This window comes from Malurus melanocephalus, unplaced genomic scaffold, assembly GCF_030028575.1.
Source record: "Malurus melanocephalus ecotype Western Australia unplaced genomic scaffold, MMel_1.1 scaffold_30, whole genome shotgun sequence".
NCBI lineage: Eukaryota > Metazoa > Chordata > Aves > Passeriformes > Maluridae > Malurus > Malurus melanocephalus.
Genome location: NW_026623262.1, coordinates 937,757 through 962,614, shown reverse-complemented (window position 1 = coordinate 962,614; position 24,858 = coordinate 937,757). Strand labels below are relative to the sequence as shown.

Sequence of the window (24,858 nt, the reverse complement as noted above, 5' to 3'; positions counted from 1 at the left end):
CAGGGTCATTGCATCTGTGCTGGCTACTTTGCTAGTGTAAAAAGTCATAGCAAATCACTTCCATGCCACATTTTATTCTAACAAGAGCTGCTTAGTAGAGCCATGCCTAAACACTGGGAAACTGGGAGGTGGATAATGCAGAAGTGCTGCAAAAAGACCAAAAACTATAACAAATCCTTACTATATTAAGCAGAGCCATTTTTCTGTGACTTCTGACATGAACTCATTTCTATTTCTGATGTTCGGAAAACTGGGGCAGATGCCGATTTGGGGTAAATTGATCTAGTTCCACTGGAAAGAGGATGCTGGCTTTTTTATTAGGAGSAGAACTGGCACTGGATGTATTTTCAAAATGTCTTTAATTGAGGCACTGCACTAATATGAATATTCAGAGAGAGAGAGCTGTGTGCCTCTAGCATAGTCCCTGGGTAGAGTCAGTGTGTGTTCCTACAGATAAGAAAACCTCAGGAAATTTGATGTTTCTATTAGACTCCTAGGACTTGAGGGGAAAAAAAACTGTTCAAAGGCAGTGAAAATACCTGGAAAACATAACTGAAAAAAATCTTCCACAAAACTTCTGCAAAGACCTCCTCAGCTCTGTATTGTTCCTTCTGAAACTCATAGGACAGTTCAATCCAGAGAAGCTTTTAGGCRTTCATGGATTTTATTGTCCTAAAGTATTTATTTAATGTAACTTGCACTTTTTTACTTTTTTGAGGAAAGCCAGGGTTTTTCCAAACTAGATTCCAAAAAGTACAATATTACTTAACTCTTTCTGGTTTCCTAGTTCTGGTCCTTGAATTCAGGCTTTGCTACTGTTAAAAGAAATAAAGGGAGAGAGAAAGCCTTTGTTCTAAGTCAATTTATTTAGGTTGTAATTTCTTCCTACCACACCAAGAGTTTTATTAGTCCCCAGCTGTGGATCCTGTGAGTTTGCCATGTGCACAGCCTAAAACCAGACCAGCTGATTTCTGTGTAAGGCTAGGAAGTGCTCTGCTGGGGAGAACTGGGACTTGGCCCCTAGAAGTAGTGCATGTTACACTGTCTCATCATSAAAAACTTTTCCTACAAATTAGCCTTAGCATCATGACAAAAGYATTTATATAGGAATCTCTCAGGGGTTTATATTCTGTTCTGTTATATTCTATTCTATTTATATTCTATTCATTACATACAGCACATATGTACATATGGTACRTACATATATACAATTTTAATTCTAAGGATTTTGTTCAGTTTTGACCTCTCGGTTCAGGATTTTTTATATGGAGGCATGTATCAAGTATTGGACCTGGAATGAAATGCAAAATGCTCCAGTTTCCAGATATCGATTTAAAGAAAATCTGATATTCCATCCTTTAAAAAGGGTGTCCATTTTCACTCAATTTACAAGCAAAAAAGCCAACAACCCACAATTTCCATTTTTCGCTTTGATTCTTGTAGAGCACAAACTAACCTCAATTTCCAGTTGTTGCCATCTCTGCTGWCACAGTCAGTGCAAAGCAGAGAGTAAACAAGATCTGACAGCGCTTCTGGCTCCAAGTGGGTGAGGACATGGAGGGAGGTTGTCCTGCTCCACATTCTCGGTGCCCCCAGTGGCGATTGTGATGCTATTTATACCCCACGCACCCTGACAGCATCTCTCCTCAAGAGCTGCAGCACAAAGCCATTGGGGAGGTCCCAGGCTGGCTCCCTGTGGATAACACCCCAGCTGGGCTGGGCAGAGTCAGCTCCAGTCCTGGAAAAGGGCTGCTCCAATGCTCTCAGTTACATTCATTTCTGTTACGCCTTCACATGGAAGCAGTTACCTTGCAGATACCGCTCTGCCCTGTGGGTTGTCATGGCAGTCTGTTTGCCTCTCAGATTACTCATCAGCAGCGATGTTTTCTTCACAGGAATTATSGTGTACTAGAATATTCAGAGTGCTTTGAGATCCTTGTTTAGAGGCACCGTCTAATAATCATTATATATACAAGGATAAATTGAAGCATTGTCCAAAGTAATGGTTGAGTTTCTCACTCGTATCTCTTCATTACTCTTCACATCCAGGCAATCTCAGCCTGGCGCAGGGRTGGATGAAAAGGACATGACTATTGGATGCCAGCAGGGGTGAGCTCAGTGCCTGATAAAATCAACTCTGACAGGGAAAACAGACGTTAATAATACAGGCTGAGTTCATCGTTTTAATTGAGATTTACAGTGTCTTCCCTATTCAATTAAAAACTTGGTAAAGTCCCAACAGGCAGAATTCAGTTGATAGAAATGCAAATCAGCTAGGACCACTGAGCTGACAGTCTCCATCAGCAGTGTCTCATCATCCTTGGGGATTTGTTTGAAGGACAGTATAGCCAGCAGACCTGAACCTTTGGAGCACCATGCAGTGCAAATGCTGGGAGTKTGCCACATGTTCAGTCCCTGGTGGACTTGGCCTCCTCTCAGTGGGCYAGCAAGGTTTCTGCCTAGAGTGTGGGTCTCTGGTAGCCCAAGAGTATGGATCAGCAACACTTGTTTCCACTCTTTTTCACAGTTATGTGTCCCATCCCAAAATAGAAGGTAAGGCCTGGATGTTCCAAACCCCATTATTCTGACCAGCAGTCTGGTGTTGAGGGCTGCGGAAAAGGTGCTCTGTAGGGAGCAGGGTCTGATGGAASAAGTGTTTGGACCATGGCAGCAGCTTCTGCACAAAGGAGGGCGTTTTGTGTATTGTCACAAGCGCTTCTGTTTTATGTGCTCAGTGTTGGTTTTCTGTAACCATAGTTTTTCAAATCCAGCCCTGTTTTCTTCCCGTCAGTGGCTTTGCCAAAGCTCTGCTGATCCACCATCTTCCCTCATATCACATTTGCACAGCACTTCACTGATACTTTATCCTCTTCCTTCCTGCCTTGACAAGTGATGTAATGTAAGTCTCCCAGTTAAGARTACAGATTATCTGCTGGCTCATTCCTGGTCTCCAGGTAGCAATCAAGGGTAGCTGAATAACTGCCTTGGAARAACCAAAAGCATTAAAAATAAGTGGATTTACAAGATACATGGGTAGACATGGGTAACTAACTTCAGTAGTGGCCTTTATGGAGCCAGAGAAGTAATGGGCAGAGATCTGCTTGAGGAGTTCACAGCTTCTGATATAATCTGTTGTCTGAGCCACTGGGTCAGTTTTTATTTGGTTGTCCTAAAAATTTATCTTTCCTAAAAATAATTTTAATAAGTGCAAAACAAAAATAAGTTACATTCTCTAACAGAGTTCTAATCACAAGAATTAAGCTATTTTTTCTTGTGTATACGAAAATACCTTTCAAATCTGAGCAAAAAACTGTTCTACCTAGATCACAGTAGTTAAATGTTTGTTATACCTTGCTGATAGTGCAGGAGAGTTCAGAATAAAAGTGCCTAGGTGTAAACCCAACATGAGGTTCTCCTCTTACTTCAGACTTGCAGGAGAGCTTAGTAATAGTATCTTACCTAGTTTCTGAAGGTATTTTCCTTTGAAATTATGTAGACTTTCCTTTTAAATTGATTTYTTTCTCCTGGAATTTTAAGATTAAAACCAGTTTAATTTACCACTCGTTCATTTTCAAGATTCTTTTAAAGAMTCACTCTCATTTGGAAAGAGAAGATTTTTGGGTGGGAGTGAGAATGGAAGGATTGGGAGATATAAAGCCACAGTTGGCAATCCTGCTCTTTCACATTTTATAAGACAGTAAAATCTGCATATGGCAGATGCTCTTTTTACAAGGGGAAAGAAACCCCTTGTAATTTAAGGCAGGATCTCTGGGACTTTGCTGGGTGTGTTTTTAGAAATTTTTCTGGAAAGCATCTTTCAGTTTTGAAAACAAACAAGTTTCTTGGCAGGTTTTTAGAATGGGAAATTAAATATAAAAATCAGGATGCTGTATTAAAGTGTCATGCAATAAGTGTAGTATTGTTTGCAGGTGCTGTCTCTTTAGCTAGCAAAGGGATGCTAAGGTGTTTCTTTTTGGCTGCCAGACCCCACCCTCCAGGATGAACTAGGATTAGAGGCTGTTCTGACCAACCTCTAAAGACCAATATTTTGTTGGTTTTTGGCATCAATTRCTGTGTCTGATTCAATTCCCAGAGAGGGTGTGTATCCAGACCAGTGCAGGGTTAGGGTCCAGTTCTGCTCCACAGCAGTGGGAACATTAATGCTCTGGCACTGCTGAGCTCTGGGTACAGACAGCACTGCTCAGAAACCCCTCTGAGGCTTCAGAGCTCATCTTGTGGAGTTGTTTACAGCAGGGCTGGAAGGACATTATGACCTTTGGGCCTCCTGATTAAAATTGCCAGAGAACCTCCCTGATGCATCTCATATAAAGGATGAAGCAYGGTAGAGTATCATGGGATGCAGAAAAACCTACCTTCACCTTTTAATCTGTTTTGAGTTTGCAATCAGAATAATGGATAAGAAAAATAATTTGGATGGGGCAGCATAAAGCAGAGCAGGCTCAGATAAATCTGACTGATGGTATGGAAAGGCATTTCAGTATCTGGATGAAGCCTGGCTTCAGGGATGAGACAACAGTGCTAATGATGCTGAGGCAGTGGTTCTGAAGGGCAGAGTCAATCCTGGAGTTGTGAAGGGCGACTGTCGATGCAGTGTTGGTAGGCAAGAGGAGAGTCCACCTTGTCCTTGTCATTTTTAGGTTGATGATGAGCCATGTAAATGATTCTGAGGGGAAAGCTGAGGGCCAGGGTGGTGTCAGGGGAACTKGCTGTGGTAGATTCCAGGTGGATCGTAGTTATTAGACACGTAAGATAAACTGAGCTCATAGAAAAAGTTCATAGTAGGAGGCAGAAAGTTATGGTGGCAGATTTGGGATGTGATAGACCCTGCAGAAGAGTTTCTAAAGAGGATGTGGAAATGTGCAGACCATGGTGGGGAGCAAGATGGTAAGAAGGAAGCATGTTCACTGCTAAAACAGCCAGTTAGAAATTGGACATGTGAGGTGTAGTGAGTGTCAGTACTGTGCATGGCTCTGGGGAAGCTGAGTTGGGACTCCAGCAGCTAAAGACAGCAGCAGAAATGCTTCAGCAAATATCACATASGGTGATTTAGTGTGTGATGAATTGAAAGCAGCAACCACAGAGGCACAAGTTAGGATAGTGTGATCCTTTTTATTTAGAAATAATTAATAATGTGTCAGCATTTTAAGGAACAAAACAAAATTCCCCATCCTTTGCAATCAGATACCAAAAACAACCTACAAAACTGAAAAGTATTCTGAAAAGAAATTATTTATTGTTCAAGACTTTGGAGATGTCATTTTTTTATTTCAATTTCCCTCAACAGAATTTTTGAGAAGTATTTTAAAGAGGTCTGTTTCAGGGGGGATTTGACCTAAAAAAAAAAAAAAAAAAAAAAGGTGACTGAAATGATGCCTTCCTTTTTTCCCTGAAAAGGTTCTGTTAGTCCTGCAGGCTTTAAAGCACAGGGCTTTGCTTGAGGATATTAGAATGTTCTTATTCTGGGAAGGGAACACTGCCAAAAACCTGGATAAAAACCACCAGGCTGAGGAAGAAAGCCAGAAGGATGTGGGTAGTGCAGGTGGGTAACGGAATGAATGGTGTGAAAAATCTCTTTGTAGTGGGAGGAAAAAAGAAAATGGAGATTACAGCTGCTGCCAGTCTTGCCTTCGTTTGCTTTGTGGAAGTCAGCCAGAGCTGCAGGGAGGAGAGGCCGGGTGGAGCACATCTCACCTTGGGAAGGATGGGTGGGGATGCAGAGGGCAGGGCTGGGGCCGGCAGCCTGTGCTCTCTTTGCTCCAGGCAGGCGGGGCCTCACTTACACAGATGTGCGTGTGAATTACTTGCTGAGTTCAAAAGTAACTTTCCTGAGTATCGCACCAATCTGTTTTAGTGCTGCTGGCAGCAGCCCAGGAGGCTGCAGACCTTCCCAGCTAGAACTGAGCTGCGGTCTGAGTGCAGGGTGCTGCTCTGGGTTGTCACTTGTGGGGTGAGTGTCATCTGGATCCTCCTGCCTCTTACATCAGTGGCAGGAGGGACACTGGCCACCTCAGTCAGGCTGCTTTGCTTTTGGTCTTGATAGCCGGAGGTCTATGCAGATGTTGGGAACACACATTTCCACCAGCTCCTTCTCTCCTGCTCCACACTGATCCACCTGGGCACTGCACATGTGTGAGGTTACTGCCTGCTCCCATACCCACTCAGAAACTGAGCAACTGGGTGACTTCAGCCTAAAGCATTTTTATGTATTTCACTGCAAACTTCATTTCTTTATGATCATCAGCTACTGATTTTATTTTCAGCCTGTCTATTCTAAATAGCGGCTCAAAACCTTTTRTGCTGGGTAAGGAAGTAATGATTTTCTCTGTAAAGAAGCCTGTGGTTTCCTGCAGCAGAAGCTTTATCAGAATAAAATCAGAAGGAGTTAGTGGTGGCTGCAGGATTTGTAATAAGCATGTGGGCGAGAAATGAAAGCAGYGTTGGGGTTTTTTTCATCTTTGGCTTTGAATTTTTTCCTGGTTCAGTGGATTCTTTTTTTTTTTTCATTTTGGATTTTGGATTTTCAATATGTAGCATTAGTCTGAAGAGAAGTAATTTCATTTTGGAATTATCCTAAACTGGAAAGTCTCTAGACAAATTTACAGTATTTCTGTGTGGCACTGGTATTTTTGCCTGACAGGACTCTTTCCATGTGAGGTGAAAGCATGCAGCTCCCTACCCATTTCACACAGTGCCTTAAGAAGGGGAGGTTGTAGGAGAAGGCATTTTAAATTGAAAAGTGAACTCTTGTACAGTTGCTGCAAAAGCCTTGCTTTGTGGCCAAAATCCTGCCCAGACAGAGGGATGCCAAGAGTAGGGAGAGGGGCTGTGCCTGCTTCTCTTCCTGACYTGGTCTTGGAGCAGACCCCCACAGATCGGTTCTGCTGCTCTGGAAGACTCAGGATGGAGGATTCTCGTTTTCCACAGGTCTGCAAGAGTCTTGGTTGTTAAATCTTAGTTCCTTTCTTCTTTTCTTGCAGTGATAAAGGGAAGCTTCCAGAGGAATTTTGCACCRTTGGGATGGATTGATACTGATTTCTGTGAAATGGTTGGATAATTTTCTGTAATTTTCCTTTCTGCTACTCTCTTCCAGGTGCACACGTTCAGGGGCCCGCACTGGTGTGAATACTGTGCCAACTTCATGTGGGGCCTCATTGCTCAGGGAGTAAAATGTGCAGGTAACAGTCATTCCGTGTTCTTTTCCTAAGGCAATCCTCATTGTAACTCTGATGTGCAGCTGTGACACACAGGACCAGGGGCCAGTCTGCTCCTTGTTAAATGGAAGAAGGAGGTGTATCCACTCTGCTGCTGATGGTGCCACTTACCTGTGTCAGTAACTCACTGCAGTGACGCAGAGCCCCTCTCAAGTGCTCACAGAGAGGAGACAATGATCATCTGYAAGGGATCTTCCTTCCCCACCCTTTCAGAATGGAGTAGAAAATAAAYGCAGAGTTAGCTTGATTTCTTTTATACCATTCTATGTATTGGTACGTGTGAGAAAGCCATTGAGGATCTTGATGTGCAAGGTGAGCATCAGCAAATTTGATACTGCCTCTGTGAAACAAACATTCAGGTTAATTTTATATCTAAACCAGCAGACTCCCAGCACGTCTCCTACTTGCAGACTGAAAAGAAAGTAAGAAAAGGGATGATGAATAAAGGATGCCTACTGAAATGTTACATAAACATTCAGGTGCTGGTAGAAATGTATTACACRCATGGGTGTCACTGCAGGCATTTCTGGGATAAAGCCTCTCCAAAGTAAAACAGTTTGACAGTTTTATTGATAAGGTTCTTCTGAAAGGAAAGGACAGTCAGCATTCTTTCAAAGGCAAAGAAAAGGATCAAAGTGATCAAAATAGTTTACTGTATTTGAAAAGTATTTTATRACATTCTAGCAAAACCATATTTATAAAAATGGTGCAAAGAGATGTTGATGTATGAAGACCTGCTTACGTTGCCCTGGAAACTGAATTTTCAAGCTAATTTAAGAAAATCTGCTCTGTCTAAAGCTTTCTGAAGTCTTGTCTCAAGCAAATAAGAAGGCTTTTTATCACAGAGCTGCAAAATAATATAAATTTTAAATCATTTCTAGCCACATAGGATTGAAATACTTTTAAATTCTTCACCCATAATTATTTGAATGCAATATTTTGTTGTTACCATTAGAGTCTGCACTGTCCAGGATGCATTAGAGAGTACAGCCCTGTTTTAAGACATGATTATGTAAAAACRGCATTTCCTTTCTCAATATTTTGCCTCTATTAAGAATACAGGGTTGGAGCCATCTCCTGCACTTGTGAATGAAGATTGTTAGTACCTTTTACTGCTCTTGATTTTACACAGGTATACAGTGCTCRGAGAGAAAGAGGAAGCCTTAATTTTGGTTTTCTGATTAGTAAAATTTGATGACACTTGAATCAGTAAGTGTGCCATCATTATTCCTTGCCTTAGATTCCTCAGTTTGGGCATTTAGGAGAGATATCAGTCAGATCGATGTTAGGTAACTTTGATCCAGAAAAACAATAAAACAAATGGTATGAAGACTCACAATGCTACGTGGCACTGTGAAATTAATACTATTGCTTTTACAATTAAACCCAAAGTGCTTATTATTTTGTACTGCCTTTTTAACTGAAGTAGAGCTGATTTTCTGTATTCATGCAGATTTTTCTGAATTGTGGGTTTCCAAAAGCTTTCAAAATCTGGTTTTCTTTCCTCCTTATGAGGATGATAATAAGTGCTGCATATATTCTTCTTCCTTCTTGCAGTGTAGAGGAGCATATGTGTATTAGATGACTTCATRCGTTCAGAAACTATAATTAGGGCTTTCTGTCTGTGTGAGGTCAGTGTTGGTAATTCTATTTCTATGATCTTATTTATATTTTAACATGCCATGTTGTTCGACCATGCTTGTTGAAGTGCCAGCAAGGTGTTGGGGCAAGCTGGGGCTGGGTTTTTTGGGACGAGCTGCTGATGGGCAGCATCATCAGCAGGGGTGTGAGGAGGATCCGTGYGGTGTYGGGGCTGCGGGGGTGCAGTGTCCTSTCCTSCCCGGCTCTCGMGCGGATGGGGCCAGCCTTTCCCAGGGCCTTGGGCTGCAGCCCACCCACCTGAATCGCCCTCCCCTCCCTGCAAGGCTGGCTTTGAGCACTGGCCATCCTCAGCAATAGCTTCCCAAGGGCTTCCCAGGTGATTTTATTATCATAATTTTCATAGAAATCAGCAGCTGGGCAGAGGAGARGGATTCTGGGCAGAGCCCCAAGGAGGTGGAGGGAGCAGGAGAGGTTCAGCAGTTCCCCACTTGTGCCTTGTGTGTGCCTCACCTGCAGCAGTGTCTGCCTGTTCCTACAGCTGAGGCTGCAGCAGCCGACAGCGCCAGAAGCTGCAGGGATCCGTGCATTTCAGAGAAACACTGGAGGTGCACAGACACAGAATGAGGGCCTGCATATCCASTGTTAATGTGCTAGTGTAGGGGAGCTCAGGCTTGATTGCTGGGAGTTTGRCTGAGTTTATGTGGTCTTACAGGGCTTTTTTTTTTTTTTTTAAGTAATAATTTTTCTTCTGGACTGAGTCATTTTAATATGGAGACAATGAGGCGCAGTAAACCAGGAGCCACATGAGGCCATTGCTTTTCAGAGTGGGTTTGCACTCAAAAAAAATTAGAGCTTTTAGCAGGATGCAGCCTACTTGCATTCAAGTGGGTTTCAATGCCACTCCAGGGAAATCCACAAAATCTACTTGGTGGTCTGCATAATCATTTTATTGAAAATACCTATGAGGAAAACTGCATGGATCATATGTAATTTTTTACTTTTTAAAGCATTTGCTTTTTATAGCAAATAGTTGCACATCTCAAGAGGACTCTATTTGCTGTACAGAAGTGCTAAGTTTAACAAATAGAAATGGATTACTGCATGGGCTGCTCTCAACCATTTTAAATCATGTTCTCTGCAGAAGCACTAAAACATGAAAGAAGAGAAGTGTGGAACAGTCCAAGACCAGGCTGCAAAGATAAATGTCACCCATTTCAGAAAGGAGGAAGAGGCAGTGGAAAAAACAGAGCTTATTTCTAATGGCTGATAGTTTATGTAACACAAACTAAGCCAATCCTTTRAAAAGTAATAAACCAGAACTAAACATTCGTAACAGTACACATGCCATAGCAACCAGTAATGATGCCTTAGCAACTTCAACTTGATTCGTGCTTTGTTTCAGTGCAGCATGGCTGAATGTGTCCCTCTCTGCCAAAGGACAGACTTGAGTGTGTTCAGGATCTTGTCAGGTGCAGTCCTGCATGATAAATCTCTGAAGGTGGATTCTTCCTGGCTTATCCTTGCTCAGGTTTTATGGCAGACAAAGGAGGACTGTCTGTTCCTTCAGTAAGGATGAGAGGTAAACACAGGCACCGCACTGGACACCTCATGGATGGTTATTGTTGAYGTGAGATGTTGGGTGTTACCTGGACTACAAAGGTTTGGGAATTAATACAAACCACCAAACATGAGAAAAACTTCATTGTCTTCCAAAATTAGAGCTTGGGTTGATATCTGGAATTTGCATCCTGTAGGAAACTAATTGATGGGTGTAGTGTGTAGTCTGACTTTGCTGACGGTATCTAGCAGAACAGTAGTTTCTTTTTCCTTAAATGTCATTCTCTCAATTTTGATCTTTATTTCATCAGCTTCTTTAAASACAGATTTGCTTCCTTAGAGTGAATCCTTATCATAAATAGCTGTCCTGCTCCCTCAGAGGGTCATRCTTCACACTTACACATCCAAGCCACGGGCCCTTGAAATTTTTGTGAGATGAAGACATGTCTGTATGCAAGGAATCTGCCTTTTCTCATGGCATGCTCCATCTCTGGTGTGCTTTCCCGCAAGCTTTTGCCATAAGTAGTAATGACYGAAGAAGTATTTGAAATTACAATGCCACCACTTCACATAATCACTGAAGTTCAGCAGAAGTTAATGAAGATATAAGAGTTTACCCCAGATCAAAATCCAATGCATGAACTTAGARAAATGTATTCTTATATTACATCTCCTATGTAAAGCTCTCCTGTGCTCAACCAGGCTCATCCCACTGCCCAGAATGTGTTCAGAAGACAAACTGTAACAATATTCAAAGAAAATGTGCAGATATGCACCAGGGAATTCTGTTCATGAATGACACAAGCACATAACAAGCAGTAGAGTGTTCTCAGAGACTAGAGCATTGACTGTGCTGTTTGTGTGCTACCCAAGTGGACTGGTAGGCAGATTAGTAGACTTGTCAGGCTGCCACGTGTCCAGCCCATCAGAACCTCCAAGTCCTCTGTACCATTTTGCTTGTGGTTCTTCATGAATAAGCAGTTTAATCAGAAGATTTTTTTTAGCAGACTGGTTGGAAAGCATTAATTATCTAAGATAATTTTTACTATATCTATTTCACTGGATGCTTTTGATGGTATTTTTGGCTGCTCCTCCTAATACCAGGCAGCACAGCCCTCTGAGGCCGTATATGAAGCCCCATTTTTGCTGCCTTCATTTTTTTGCTCCAGACTATCTCAGCCTGCCACCCATGTAGCACTTCCTATCTTTTGCTTTCCTTGGAGCAGGTAACTTCTCTCTGCAGAACTGATGGAAGTGAAGTTGCTGCTGAACTACCAGTGTGCAGGTAACCAGCTGCCCCTGACAGAGCCCAAGTAATGTTGCTGCCAGCCCTGACCACAGTAWGCCCTGGGAGTTCATTTTCAGAAAAGTTAAAGTACAATCTTCARGCAGGATGGTTTTGTGAATTACTAYYTAAATGCTTCATTTTTCCATTTCATCCATTTTCTTTTCCAACRATTGAAAGGTGTACAGCTGCCCCATTTCCTTTGCTGTTTGTTTTGCCCTGCTGTTAAATTTTGTGTTGCTCTGTTGGTGTTAAGAATGAAGGAGAGCACTAAGGAGCCCATCCTCAGGCATTAACTKTGCAGGCTGAGCGCTCACGCTTTCAGTGCCTGAGAAACAGCTGATGCTCTTGTGACTGAAGTTAGCAAAGGGATAGGCAAGGAGTTCTCATCACCTAGCCCACTCCCAAGGTATTTTGCATGCCTCAGTCGTGAAAAGCTTCCCTTGTGCCCACGCTTGTGCCTTAAAAACACATCCAAGTTCCTTCTGAGATGAGCACCCAGATTCTGCTGTTTGTGGGATGTAGGGCACAGATAGTCAGCTCAGTACAGGCCCAAAGAGCAAAGCAAAGCCACAGAGGTCAGGACTGTGGGAAGGGATGGAGAGCAGTCCCTGCCCAGTGCAGCAGGTGCTGATGCTGTTGGAGATGTGTGCTTTGCTGCCTGACAGGCTGTTCCACCAGCTCAGGATCTGGTTCCTGTGAGGAATGAGCTCTAGAATTTTGAAATGSTAATCAGACAGCAGAGCCTTGCTTTAGAGCTGTTCCCATGGGGAAGCTATTCTGGAGTTACATATTCTTGAAACTGTAAGCCCTAAAAGCAGCTTTATCTCCCAGCCCACACAGACCTGCAAGCCTTGAGCAAGCCAGCGGCCCTGCAGGGGAGCTGTCAAGGAGGTAGGCAGGTGTCCTGGCAGAAAGCCAGGGAAGTTCTTGAACAAAATGACTCTAATTCTTCAAAACTTYCATGAAATCAAACCATTGTCACTAAGCGTTTTAGAGGCACAAACGTAAGTATTCTTTTGATTTGAGATACAGGAATATTGTCTGGTTTGATGGGCTTTTTTCCTCTTCATTTCATCAGCCCTGATTTTTTCTGTAGCATTAGGTAATTTTGTTGCCAAGTAACTAGCCGTCCTCTAGAAATACCTTTCTTAAAATAGTGTACCCTGTAGTGCACGATAGAGTGGTGCAGATGAAAGAGGTTTTAGGGAGCATACTYCTGGTTTTGGAAGCAATTTTTCCATGGGGCTGCGTAGTGAAGTGGCTTGAGACAGGTGGGAGCAGGGTTGCTTCCAGATGTGCATTGCACATGAACACAGCACGTATTTGAGGTACTGTGGCTGCTCCAGGGTGGCCCCCATATTGCAAGCACATGGCTGAGGAGGAAGAGGGCTGACCTTCACCGTGCCCTGCTGGATTGTGTTTGGAAGCGCAGCGTGCAGCACATGGGGCTGCTGGGGCTGCTGCCTTCCTTGCCTGGTGSAGCATGCGGCATTCCACAGGACAGAAAGCATTGCTCCTCTGCTACAGAAGGAGCGTTATATTTAAAAGAACAGCTATGCGCTCCTGAGGGATGTGTGAGAGCAAATTCCTTTCTAAGCTGTTCCCCCTTGCAAAAGGAACAATTCCTTGTGTGAGCCCTTGTGTTGTCTCCCTGTGTCATCTCACCAGGTGCAGGGGTGGTGCCCTGCCTGGCTGGGGCTGCAGTGGGCTGGCCCAAAGCAACGCTGCCCCACTCCCTACACTGACCACAAACCTCAGAAGAGTCTTTCAAAACTTCTTGCAGATAATGTAAATCTACCTTCTAGCTCTTAAAGCTGCTCTTCAGAGTGATAGAATGCATCAGTTTTTAGGGGGGTATTTCAGACATATAATTAGAATGATGTATGGAGCATRTGGTATCATTCCGTTGGAGTATGATCAGCAGTTAGCCGTTAGCCAGTAAATCATGAACCAAAGGAAACCTAAAACTGGCTGAAGTCAAATCAACAGTATAACAAAAAGTGACAGCTATGTATATTTTAGTCTGCAAATATTTATAATGTGTGCTCATGGGGCAGTAGTAACATACATAACACTGGTACATTTAATATGAATATGTTATTTGTTCTTTTAGCCCAGTTCACTAAAATCAGTATTAGCTGTTTCTATATTACCTAACCCTCTTCTAGGCTTCACAGGGAACTATTGTCAGGCTGGTTTTAAATTTAATACTTCTCATAGAAGTAACGTCACAGCCCATCTGAACTCCTAGATCAATATGCTATTAAAACCAGGGCAGCTTATCTCACAGCCTTTCAAACCTGCCRTATAAAATTACTTTCTGCTCACCCTCCTTAGATTTCCAGACTTACTATAAACTCTTGAATTTATGTCTGCATTGGTTTTGATCACATGGGGTGTATTTGAAAGGTAGCCACAGTTTGATAGCGCTGTAAAAAAAGAGAAGAGTGACTTACAGTTCTACTTCTGAGAAATCATCTCTGTATAAGGTRAAACTGATTAACCAAAGTCAGCAGAAGTTTTACTGTTGACCTGCAAGAGCTCCTGACTGCCTGTTTTACATCTGTCCTATATTATTATAGGATTTATCAGCAGATACAAAGCTTTAGGGGGATTTCTCTGTAGCTCCTCACCAGCCGGCAGGTAAATGCCGATGAATTTCTATGAGAAATGGATAAGGCTTCTGGTTATTTTAGATCTAGAGTAAACCTGCTAGTCTGGATTTTTTTTTGTGGCATAATGAAAAGTAAATAGACCCTCAGTTTTAAATCAAATTAATCTCTTGGTCTGAATGAACCCAGCCGAATCATGAAGCTCATGTGCAAACAAGGCAAGCAGTCCTCAGACTTCACCCCACAGCAGTGTTCAGAGAGATTCAYGACTTGGCTTTCTTTTTCCTTCTTACTTGATTCTAAAATAATGGCTTTCGAAGCTTTCAAGGCATCTGCAATGAGGACAGAGGATTTTTTTATTAAATAATACTCAGGTTGCAGCATAATTGCTGTCCTTTAGTACTAAATTAACTGTTAGTTTAGTACTAACAAGTAAGCTGAGTATAGTCAAGTACAAAACTGGCATATTCCCAGTGCTGTGTGGAGGACTCACCTCCTGCCATGGTGCTTTTTACCTTGCTGGAGTTAGCAAGACATCATCTTTAGTTATCAACTGAACCAGAGATGAGTGCCTGAGACATGGAAGGTACCTTTTATGCAGTATTGTCAGATGGGGTCAGAGGCCCACTTGGTTCAGGAAGCGCAGCACAGGTGAGTTTCAGGTTCTTCCTCAGAAAATAAAAATTTCTGATGCAAATTCACTGAAATCTTCTAGATGTATTTAGTGATGGGAAATTGCTGAAGTAAGATGGTTTTCTGTGCTTACACAAGAGGCAAGAAGCCTTAGTTATTAGAAGGACACCATACAGCCCAATAATACTGAATATAAGGCTCACACATTTTCTAAACATTAAGTATCTGAAATATTTTCAGGTTTTAAATGTTTCTCAGGAGTGTTGATAAGCCCTTAAGCAGTGGGCTGGTGCATGAAATCTAATCAAATGCAAAGGAACAACAAAAGAGGAGAAAAGTTGACTTCTACATTTGTAATTATGATTCTGATATTAATGAGGTCAGATTCAAAGCCCATCTGACTCTGTGGGATTAGCAGTAACACAATTACTGTCAGAAGCAAGGTTTTYGCAATGAAAACATCACCGTAAGTTGGAGATTTTAATGAATTGAAACTTTCTTGTATATAAATATAATTTAGATGATCTCAGTCAAGGCAATAATTGGTTTCAGTCAAGTGTAAGATACTYGGGARTATGGTTTTTTCTTTTCTTTTTTTTTCCYTYYTTTTTTTTTGTTTGGAGTATTTTAGTCTTAATGATCCTTGAGTTTCCAGAAACAACTCTGAGCTATGTTGCTGTCTGGGTGAAGCAACTAATTTGCACTCAGAATCTTTCGTGAGTTCTTAGGAGTGAGGTGCTGCCATTCCAGTCCTGTAGACATAATTTTTGATAAACATGTTAGGTATTTCATGCTTGTTGGAAGAGGTGCTTCTTGAGGCAGTTTTAGGAATTGTATGTACAATAATTATATTTGCATTTGTAAATATTGTTGTTGCAATGTTAAGGTTTATTCCTAAATAAAGGAAGTCAAGATTTCCTTTGTGGTCTCAATTTGCTTCCCTTGTGTGTGTCTTAAGATGGTGCCTCTAATTATTTGACTATTTATTATTTTTACAGCACAGTTTCATCTTTATTTTGAAAGCAGACTGCTTTCATAGCACCTGTTCAGTATTTTGTCTTCTAGTTTTTAAAAGTSCTAGTCTTACTAACGACTCAGCATTCAAACCTTACATCAAAGAAGAGTAATTTTACCTCTGCATTTCTGCAAACATTTAATGATTTGTTTCTACAAGACACACAGGAGGCAAGAACAGCCTCTCCTTGCCATGTTAGAGCTGAAGCAGTTGCTCACTAAAGGGCTCAGGTCACATGTTTGAGTGAATGTGGGTTCCCTATTTAAAGCACGGAGAGACCTGGTTTTTCAAAGTTTAGGCAAAATGTGCCACRGGGTGCAGATATTTAAAGCATGGTTGGAGCCCCCCTTGTCTGTGCTGGCTGGCAGGCTCAGAGTTTCTTTGTTCAGTGCCCAAAAACTGCAGGTGGGGAGGTGCAGGGCACGTGGTCACTTTGGGGTCTCAGAGTTTGACTAATGTGGGATTTAAATAAGTGCTCAGGCAAAAGCAAGGCTGTTAGTGTTTGCCCTCTGTCAGCAATGAGATGACTTTGCACACACTGAGGATCTCGGGTGACCAAAGCACACTTCCCCAGAGGGGAGGGCACAGTGGAGTCTGTCCCTGCCCCAGATCCTGCACATCTGTGACCCAGCAGCTGCTGGGACAGCCCAGGAGAGCTGGGGGCAGAGCAGCCCGGCCAGGCTGCCCAGGGGCACCGTGCACTCGCAGTGTTTTGGGTTGTGTGACTGCCCATGGTGGGGATCCCAGCACAGAATCACCCAGCAGGGAAACTCAGCATCCACAGCTCCCTGCTCRTGTGCTTCCTGCTCCTCGTGAGGAGGGGAGGTCACTCCTGCACAGAAATACCTAAAGAGAACTCTAATCAGCCATTTCATCTGGATCAGGATCTGTGCAAGTGTTGATTGATTGAAGGTGACATGCCAAACGTTAATTGCAACCAGAGGATCCTAAGTGACAAGTGTGGTTGCTTTACAGGCCTTTTAAGTAAACAAAGTGCTTTTAGCAGCAGGMTGTAGCTGACTTAATGGAAATTAAACTTAACCATGAATTCTGCGGTTTACTGATTTGGAAAGAACTAAGTCAAATAATTTGGAGCTTTCGTGTAAGTACACATATTGGCAAAATCAGCAGGACCAAAATACAAAAGGATTCTTGGTAGATAGATACCYAGGAGTGCAGTGAGAGAGGAAAGTACAGTTTCATCAAGGCATTGATCCTTCAAGCTCTTCCATCCCCTAATACTGTGACAATGCAGGGCACTCTGGATGGCAGTACAGCAAGGTGCAGAAATGYTTGCAGAGCAAGAGTCCCTGTGCACATCAGAGCATGGCAGCTGCTCTGACTGTGACGTGCTGCTGTTTCCTGGCCAGCACTGGGAGTCTGCATTGCAGAGCAGGAGAGGTGGCACTGAAGGCAGTGTCACATAGGGTCAGTGCCAGAGGTCTGCTCCCTCATGGTGCTGATCATAGTGTRGGCTTAGCTTCAAGTGTATTACTCTTCCCATCTCTATATAATTGGTGGTGTTTTCTCAGATTTTTCCTTCCCGAACTCTGAATATTATGTTCTTGGTGGTTTTTAAGCCGAGCTGATTTCAATTGAGTTTCACTTAAACTAGATCTTGTTYTCAGTGTTTTTGCAATAAAGCTGTGGAATTGTTTGTTTTGTTAAAAACGGACAATATTTTCTTAAGTAATTTTAGAGTAAAAAGAATCCTTTTGGTGCCTTACAACACCATTTCAGAAACACTGTGAAATGGCATCAAAATTCCTGTCACTTTGACTTAGCCAAGTCCTTTGTCAATTGTTTAGTAGCAAGAAATCATCTGCCAGCTTGGTGACCCCCATGTCTCAGCTTCCCTCTAGGCATGCCAGGGCTGCCACACCTGCCCAGAGCTGAGAAATCCCTGAAGTAGCTCAGGTTGGCACTGCCTTGCCAGCACTCACAGGAGAGGGGTTGTAGCCTGGTTGTAACCCAGTCACTACCTTCATCTCCCCCAGGAGATCTCTAAAGTGCCAGATCCATGATTACATTGAAGTTGGAAGTGTTAGGAAATCCATGGCAACTTGGAAGGAAAGTCTATGTTGTGACAGCAATGTGTGTTACAGTGGTGGGGAACGTAATTGACCCTTAGCTCCTGATTTGGAAAAACATACGGAAAGCTTGTCACTCTGTGTCAGACTTYCTAGAAACAGAAGAAATGTCTTGGGTAGGCAATCCTTCTAACATCAGGGCTGTCCCTGCCTCAGGTATTTGATGGTTAAGGGCCTTCAACAGAAGTAACAGTTGTGAGCTGAGGTCAGATCCTGTCAGAGCCATTTGTGTTCCACAGCACTGACTTCAGGATACATTTTCAGCAAACATCAGCCTAATCATGTTTCCATTTTTCCCCTCAGATTGTGGTTTAAATGTGCACAAGCAATGTTCCAAGATGGTCCCAAATGACTGCAAGCCAGACCTGAAGCATGTCAAGAAAGTGTACAGCTGTGACCTTACCACGCTAGTAAAAGCACATTTCACTAAGAGACCAATGGTAGTAGATATGTGCATTAGGGAAATTGAATCTAGAGGTAAGGCATCGTTAATGGACTTGTGYTGCTTTACTGATAATCCATTTAGATTGATCTGGGTCATCTGGGTTTCTGCTGAATGTAGGATTGTTCAAAACAGATTTGCACAAGACGTTTTATGGCTGCCAATTACCCTGCACAGCTAATATTATACTTTGCATTATTTCATGGATCATACCATTTGTAATTTTTATAGATTCTGCTAGAAATTGCTTAATGGGCAGTTCCTGCTTTGTAGTTACATATTAGTGCCTATCTTTCCAATAACATTTATTTTTAAAATTAAGTGATTTTGGCAAAACAAAGGGGAAAAGGGGGTTAATATTAATGTGTTCACTCTTGCTAGTTCTGTCACTTGCTAGCTCTCCTAGCCCACACTGAGTATCCTTTTTTAGAATTAGGGTATTTGTTTTCATTCTGAAATAATGACTGATCATCAAGTATGTTGATCTGAGTTATTTTTAAATGAGTTGTAATTGGTTTAATATGTTTCTTCAGTTCTGAAGTAATTTGCATAATACAGTTTAGTGCTGATATAACAAGGTATCTACTGCAATGGTCAGGGTTAATGGTCAGGATAAGGTTTCATTCTGGAAGAAAAAYCTGATTAGGCTTTTAAAGCATGTCTGCTTTTTCTGCCTTAAATGAAAAACTTGCCAAGGAAAGAACCTGGTGGAAGGCAACTGTAAATATAAGGACTAATTTTAATGTCGTTAAAATGTTCATTGCAGGTCTTAATTCTGAAGGACTGTACAGAGTCTCAGGATTTAGTGATCTTATCGAAGATGTCAAAATGGCATTTGACAGAGGTACAGTCTCTCCTGCATGCTGGAACTTGGTGCTGATGTATTAAATAGACACAGTTTTTCTGCAGAGCCTGTCTCATGCTCCACTGCATCAGTGGTCTGAAGGAGTCCGACGGCTGTGCTGGCAGGAGGGSAGGCTCCCCATCAGAAAAGCACATCAGCTTCACTTTGGCCTTTATTACAAAAATCTCCTTTTCTCCTTCCATCAGTATCTGTGCTCCAGTAACCATGTGTGTAGGAAAGGACAAAGCTTTCTGAACTACTGCCCTAGTTTGCAAGTAAAACTACGCTCGGAGGGGTGGGGGAGGGATAGAGGGTAAGTGGTAAAGTGCCTTAAGAGGGCTGTGCAACTTAAATCCATCTTTCTGGATGAAAGCTCCAAAATAATAAGATGAATGCAATAGTGCAAACAAAGTTTGAATTATTACAGACTAAAAGAAGGTCACTGAGAACAAACCCTTCTCTCTGAGAAAAGACAGTGGGAAAATTAAAGGCTTTCCAGCTGTAGTCCCTCTATCCCAATAGAAAGCAAGGCCAGAATCCATGCTGGAAACTCATTTTCCTGTTTGTCCAGAGGACTGGACCTATTCAGACAACATCTGCAGTGTTAGCAGGGTGGGGATGTGCTGGAAAAGCCAAGTTCTGGATCTGTGTCCTTTGCMGTTTGGAGTAGATAGTATGTTGTAGTTAAATGGTGAACACATGTTTTTCCTACAAAATAGGGGGGCTTTTTTCTGCCTTCTACTTTTTTYTTACCAGACTCCCCAATTTCTCATTCAGCGCCGATGACGAATGTCTTGTTTTGCAATGCAGTGTGTTCAGAAATAGCTGAATGTCCACACATTAGTACAAGACAGATACTGCTAGATCAGGCAGGTATTAAAAACCCCCAAACTGTATCTTTAGTAATTATTTGAAATAAAGAAAGGATACGTTATTTTATAAAATGCTTGAGGTCTTCACCCTGAGACCATGAACGTCACAGTACAGTAACTCTGTTTTACTTACAAAAGCCAAAATCTCTAGTTGTTTCCTTTTCAATAATGTTTGCTTAAGCAAGTTATTATTTTTCGTTTGAATGCTGCTTTACATCTGTTTACATTTCCAAGGCTTTAATGTCTTCTCCACACAGATGGGGAAAAAGCTGATATTTCTGTGAATATGTATGAAGATATCAATATTATCACTGGTGCACTTAAACTGTACTTCAGGGATTTGCCAATTCCACTCATCACGTATGATGCCTACCCAAAGTTTATAGAGTCTGCAAGTAAGTGTAACACATTATTCTTCTGATTTTCATTCTTAGCCTTTTCTTCTCCTTTGTGTGCAATACTGTCCTGTTCATTCTACAGCTGTCCCACCAGCTCTTACCCTGCCTGCCCAATTTAGTAAGGATTGCAGGACCAAGCATGCACTGCACGTTATGACCTGGCCACATGTCAGGTCACTACATGAGCACGGTTACATTTTCCTTTGCCTCTGTCACCAGGAATGTTTCCTTTTCATCACACATTATGGGTTACATCACTTGTGTGTCTTGTGTGAAAATCCCTGGTACTTGACAGCACTATTTAAAGTCCTGGATTTATGTTGCCAGAAAGAAAGTGGAAATTTTGGAAATTTGGAAATTTTGGAACACTGATGGAAATTAGATGTTATTTGTTTCTGGAGTTGTCCATTTTGAGTGTTTTCATGAGCTGATAACCACTCATCATCCTCAGGCCGCCTTTGGGGCTGGCCCTGCAGGAAGTGGGTCTGCAAGCATGGSAGTAAGCCCAGCTGGAGCATCTCTCCCAAACATCCTGGCTGTGTTCACACTAGCCACAGCTGGAAGCGTGTGAGGTAGCCGTGGGTAGAAAACAAGGGCTGCATCCTGGCCTTGCAACTCCTCTGGAGAAGGGTTTTTCCAAGTGGTGTGGAGGCAGCCAAAGGCACTGATGGCAAAGTTCCCAGTACCTTCTGCTCTCCCAGAGTTGCACCTGTAGATTATTTGTGCAAAACTAAGCTAGTCTGCAAGGATTGCCAGAGGAATCTTTTTAGTAGGCTGCAGGGAATCTTTCAGGAGTGCAGCTTGCTTTGGGGAATTTACTTTGTCYAAAACCAGTCACATTCTTCTGGTGCTCTGAGCACCTCTTTGGACAGACAAATCCTYCATGAATAATCCAGCAGAGCTGTGAGACCCTCCCTGCTGTGCAGGCCACCAGTTGCTGCCTTTCTGTGTGTGAATCCTGGCTGTACGTGTGGTGACAGCTGAACATTTGTGTTTCAGAAACCACGGATCCGGATGAACAGCTGGAAATTCTCCACGAGGCGCTGAAACTGCTGCCGCCTGCACACTGTGAAACATTACGGTATCTCATGGCACATCTGAAGAGGTGGGTGGAAGACCTGCAAAGAACTCTAAGACATGCACATTTAGAGCAAAAGTCCATGTTAGCACCTCCAGAAAAGTCTGGTCAAGGCCCACTGAATCCTGGAGAGGGACTGTGGCCGGAGTGGTGGTGTGTGCAACAGCAAATATTCGGATACAGGGGATTGTCCCTCATAAAGCCCTGGCAAAGCCAAACCAAGGTGGCACGTTAGGGTGCCCGTTTTAGTTCTTCAAGTAACATAAACTTACTGTCAATATGTAAGAACCCTTCCCTTTCCTTAGAAAAAAATATTTGATTTTCAGCTCTCTTCTGCCCTTTCTCATTCTGTAGTTCTACAAGTAGAACSGTGTTGACTCTGCTGTTTGCCTCAGGCAAAATTCAGCTACACGGTTTCTGCCTGATTTGTCCCTTTATTTCAGTGACATTTCTAATGGGTGTTTTAAAACGGACAAAGGGATGAGGGACATAGGAAAAACAAATTCCACCTTACAGCTTGTGAAGTGTGAAATTAATTGTTCCTCACCCCGTTCAAGATTAGTTGTTGCTGCTCTACCTAGGAAGTTGCTTTTGCACATCATATTTCTGGTATAGGTGAATGATTAGGTAGAAAGATGACAAAATTCACTGTTTCTAAACTTCTGTTTAATATTTCTGCTAAAAGGAACTGTGCTGCTCAACAGGCCATTGTCTTGCTGCTGAATTCAGATAATCAGATACAGCTCCTTTATTTGGAATGTTTACAGACTGGCGACACAGCAGCTTGGTAACATCAGTCTGACCTGTTTTCAAATAAAAATTCAGCTAGAAAGGGAGAAATAGAAGAAAAATGTTGAGTTTTTGTGTACTAAAGGACTTGTTCGTGCAGTGCAAGCGAGCTGTGTGCTCTGAGAAAGAGGACAGAGACACTGACTCACCACAAACCCACACAGCATTTGTTTTCACCCATTCCCAAGGGTTTCACCTGGCACTGCCGTGTGTGACCTGCTGCAAACAGTGTCTTCTCCTTGGGGAAAGGCACACATTTCTGTCCACTTTCCCTGATTTTTAAGTCTATGCAGGCATGGTTTAGCATGGAAGAAAAGTGAGAATGGTTGTTTTTTTTACAGAGTAACGCTCCATGAAAAGGAAAACCTGATGAGTGCAGAGAACCTGGGCATCGTTTTTGGACCAACTCTTATGAGAGCGCCGGAGCTGGACGCGATGGCTGCACTGAACGACATCCGCTATCAGAGACTTGTGGTGGAGATGCTTATAAAAAATGAAGACATTTTATTTTGAATATTTTGGGGGTTTTGTAATTAAAAAAGGAAGCAACAGTGTTCTATGGATGAAGGAATATTTTAAAGTAATTTAATGGCTCTTGTCACTGAATTATGTATTTGCTAGAGCTTTTGATGTATTCAGGATAAAAATGAAGGAACTCTTTGTCGTTTCTGTAGTGCCATTCAGCTAATGTTGAAAAAGGTTAACACATACTTTCCAGTACTAGTAATCCTGGGTGTTTATCATGTTAAAATAAAAAACAAAAAAGCCTAAAGCTATTGCATGATTTGCTCCCTGTTCTCCCTGTTCTGGTGAGACTCATTCCATGAAGAAAACAACTGAAGTGGTGCAGCATCTTTGTTCTGGATAGTTTGTGACTGTAATTCAGCATGTTTCTCCGTGTAAACCTGTTGTGAATTTGCTTTTTTGTTCTATGTAATTGGTTTCTGATACTAAAAAGAAGGCAGACTTATGTGAAATGGAGCCTCTGGCYATTTATTGACATTTCATGTTATTCTCTTCCACTTTTGGGGCTGATTTCTTCTTGGGTTTCTTTCCATTTTTTCATCATATAGTAATTTTAACAGAAACAAAATTGTATTTTAAATGTTACTTTGAGTAATTCTCCATGATGTTTATGGTGGTTGCAGTGAAATCTGCAATACTGAACAGTGTTCCTTTATTATTATTGCTATTTCAATTGTAATTTTGTATTTTTATCTGGCATGCATATATTAATTTATTAAATTTTGCTTTTAGAACTCRAACATTAAGCTATTTATTTTTACTTACTGAACTTACATCAGAAATACTGTTTGTTTCATTTTTTACATTGGCACTTTAGTGCCAAACAATCTCTGATTTAAAGAAGTGAGTTAGAGTTTTACAGTTTTGACAAGACCATTCTGATCTAARTATTTTGGATCCTGACACTTTGCTAAGGCTCTCAAAAATTTCTGTGTACTGTGAAAATTTGTTTCTTCCTTGTCCAAAATGACTCTGAAGAAAGAACTCTGAAATGAAAMCAAGTTTKGTCAAGCCATCTACTACTTTATATTTTACATCTGTTGTTATATTACCTGTATGTGAGCGGGAGTGGCAGTTTACAAGTACACAACTGCCCAGAGTAGACGGACACATCACCCAATTCCAAATGCAGGCACATCCCACATTATTTGCTTTGCACTTCAAATGCTCACTCAGGTGCAAGCACTTCACTGTGCTCTGTAAACACCACCTGGAGCAGGAGGGGAGCAAGGAAAAATCCCGTTGTGATCAAACCAGCTGTGCTCAGTGCTGTCAGCAATAAGGTGCCTCCCAGCCTTCCCTGCGTGTCTGGCCAGGAGAGAGGAGGTGAGACGGTGGCTCTTCTGCACCTCTCCTCAACCGGGGATTGAAGGAGCCCAGCAAGGAAAAGTGAAGCTGGAGATACGTGTGGGTAAGCACTGGAGAGTGCTGCTCTGGGCTGGGCACTSCTGGGAGGCAGAATGGGGCAAGTTTAGAGAGAATCTAAAGTATGGTTTGGTTTGAGGTGTTTTTTTCAGTCATCTCTAGTACTAAAAATGGCTTGCTGTGGTAACTCCTGTATTAATTAGTGCACATGATCACTTTATTTATCCCAGTGAAGTGCCACAGATGGAAAACACTATGTCTCCAACCCTAGCCCTGCCTCCCCCCAGCCCAAAAGGAGTGGCCCAGATGCTCCGCAGTTGCACCAGCCCTGCCCTCCAGCAGCCACACGCGTTCAGCCAGCCCTGCTTTGTTCCGAGACAGCTCCTAAAGGTGCTGTATCTCCCGTGGCTGCCCTGGCCCTTTGTGGTGCATTTCCTCACTCCGTGTGTCCTGATGGTCCCGTGTGTCCTGCTCCTCAGGCCCTCCGTCACTGCTGCCTTCCCCTCAGGGCCCTTT

General features: G+C 42.4%; 1 protein-coding gene across 4 annotated transcripts in view; it reads left to right on the top strand.

The window, feature by feature from the left end:
* CHN1 (chimerin 1) overlaps window positions 1-23,755 on the top strand; it is a 92,962-nt gene extending 69,207 nt beyond the window's left edge. For 3 of the 4 annotated variants that reach the window (XM_057363686.1, XM_057363683.1, XM_057363684.1), the window contains 6 exons: window positions 7,112-7,196; window positions 18,333-18,506; window positions 19,238-19,315; window positions 20,445-20,582; window positions 21,585-21,690; window positions 22,794-23,755. In XM_057363686.1, coding sequence (XP_057219669.1) covers window positions 7,112-7,196; window positions 18,333-18,506; window positions 19,238-19,315; window positions 20,445-20,582; window positions 21,585-21,690; window positions 22,794-22,965 — 753 coding nt within the window. In that variant the 3' untranslated portion in view covers window positions 22,966-23,755. The remainder of the gene's footprint in view (window positions 1-7,111; window positions 7,197-18,332; window positions 18,507-19,237; window positions 19,316-20,444; window positions 20,583-21,584; window positions 21,691-22,793) is intronic. The other variant, XM_057363687.1, reaches the window with a different exon arrangement.
* The last annotated feature ends 1,103 nt before the right edge of the window (window positions 23,756-24,858 follow it).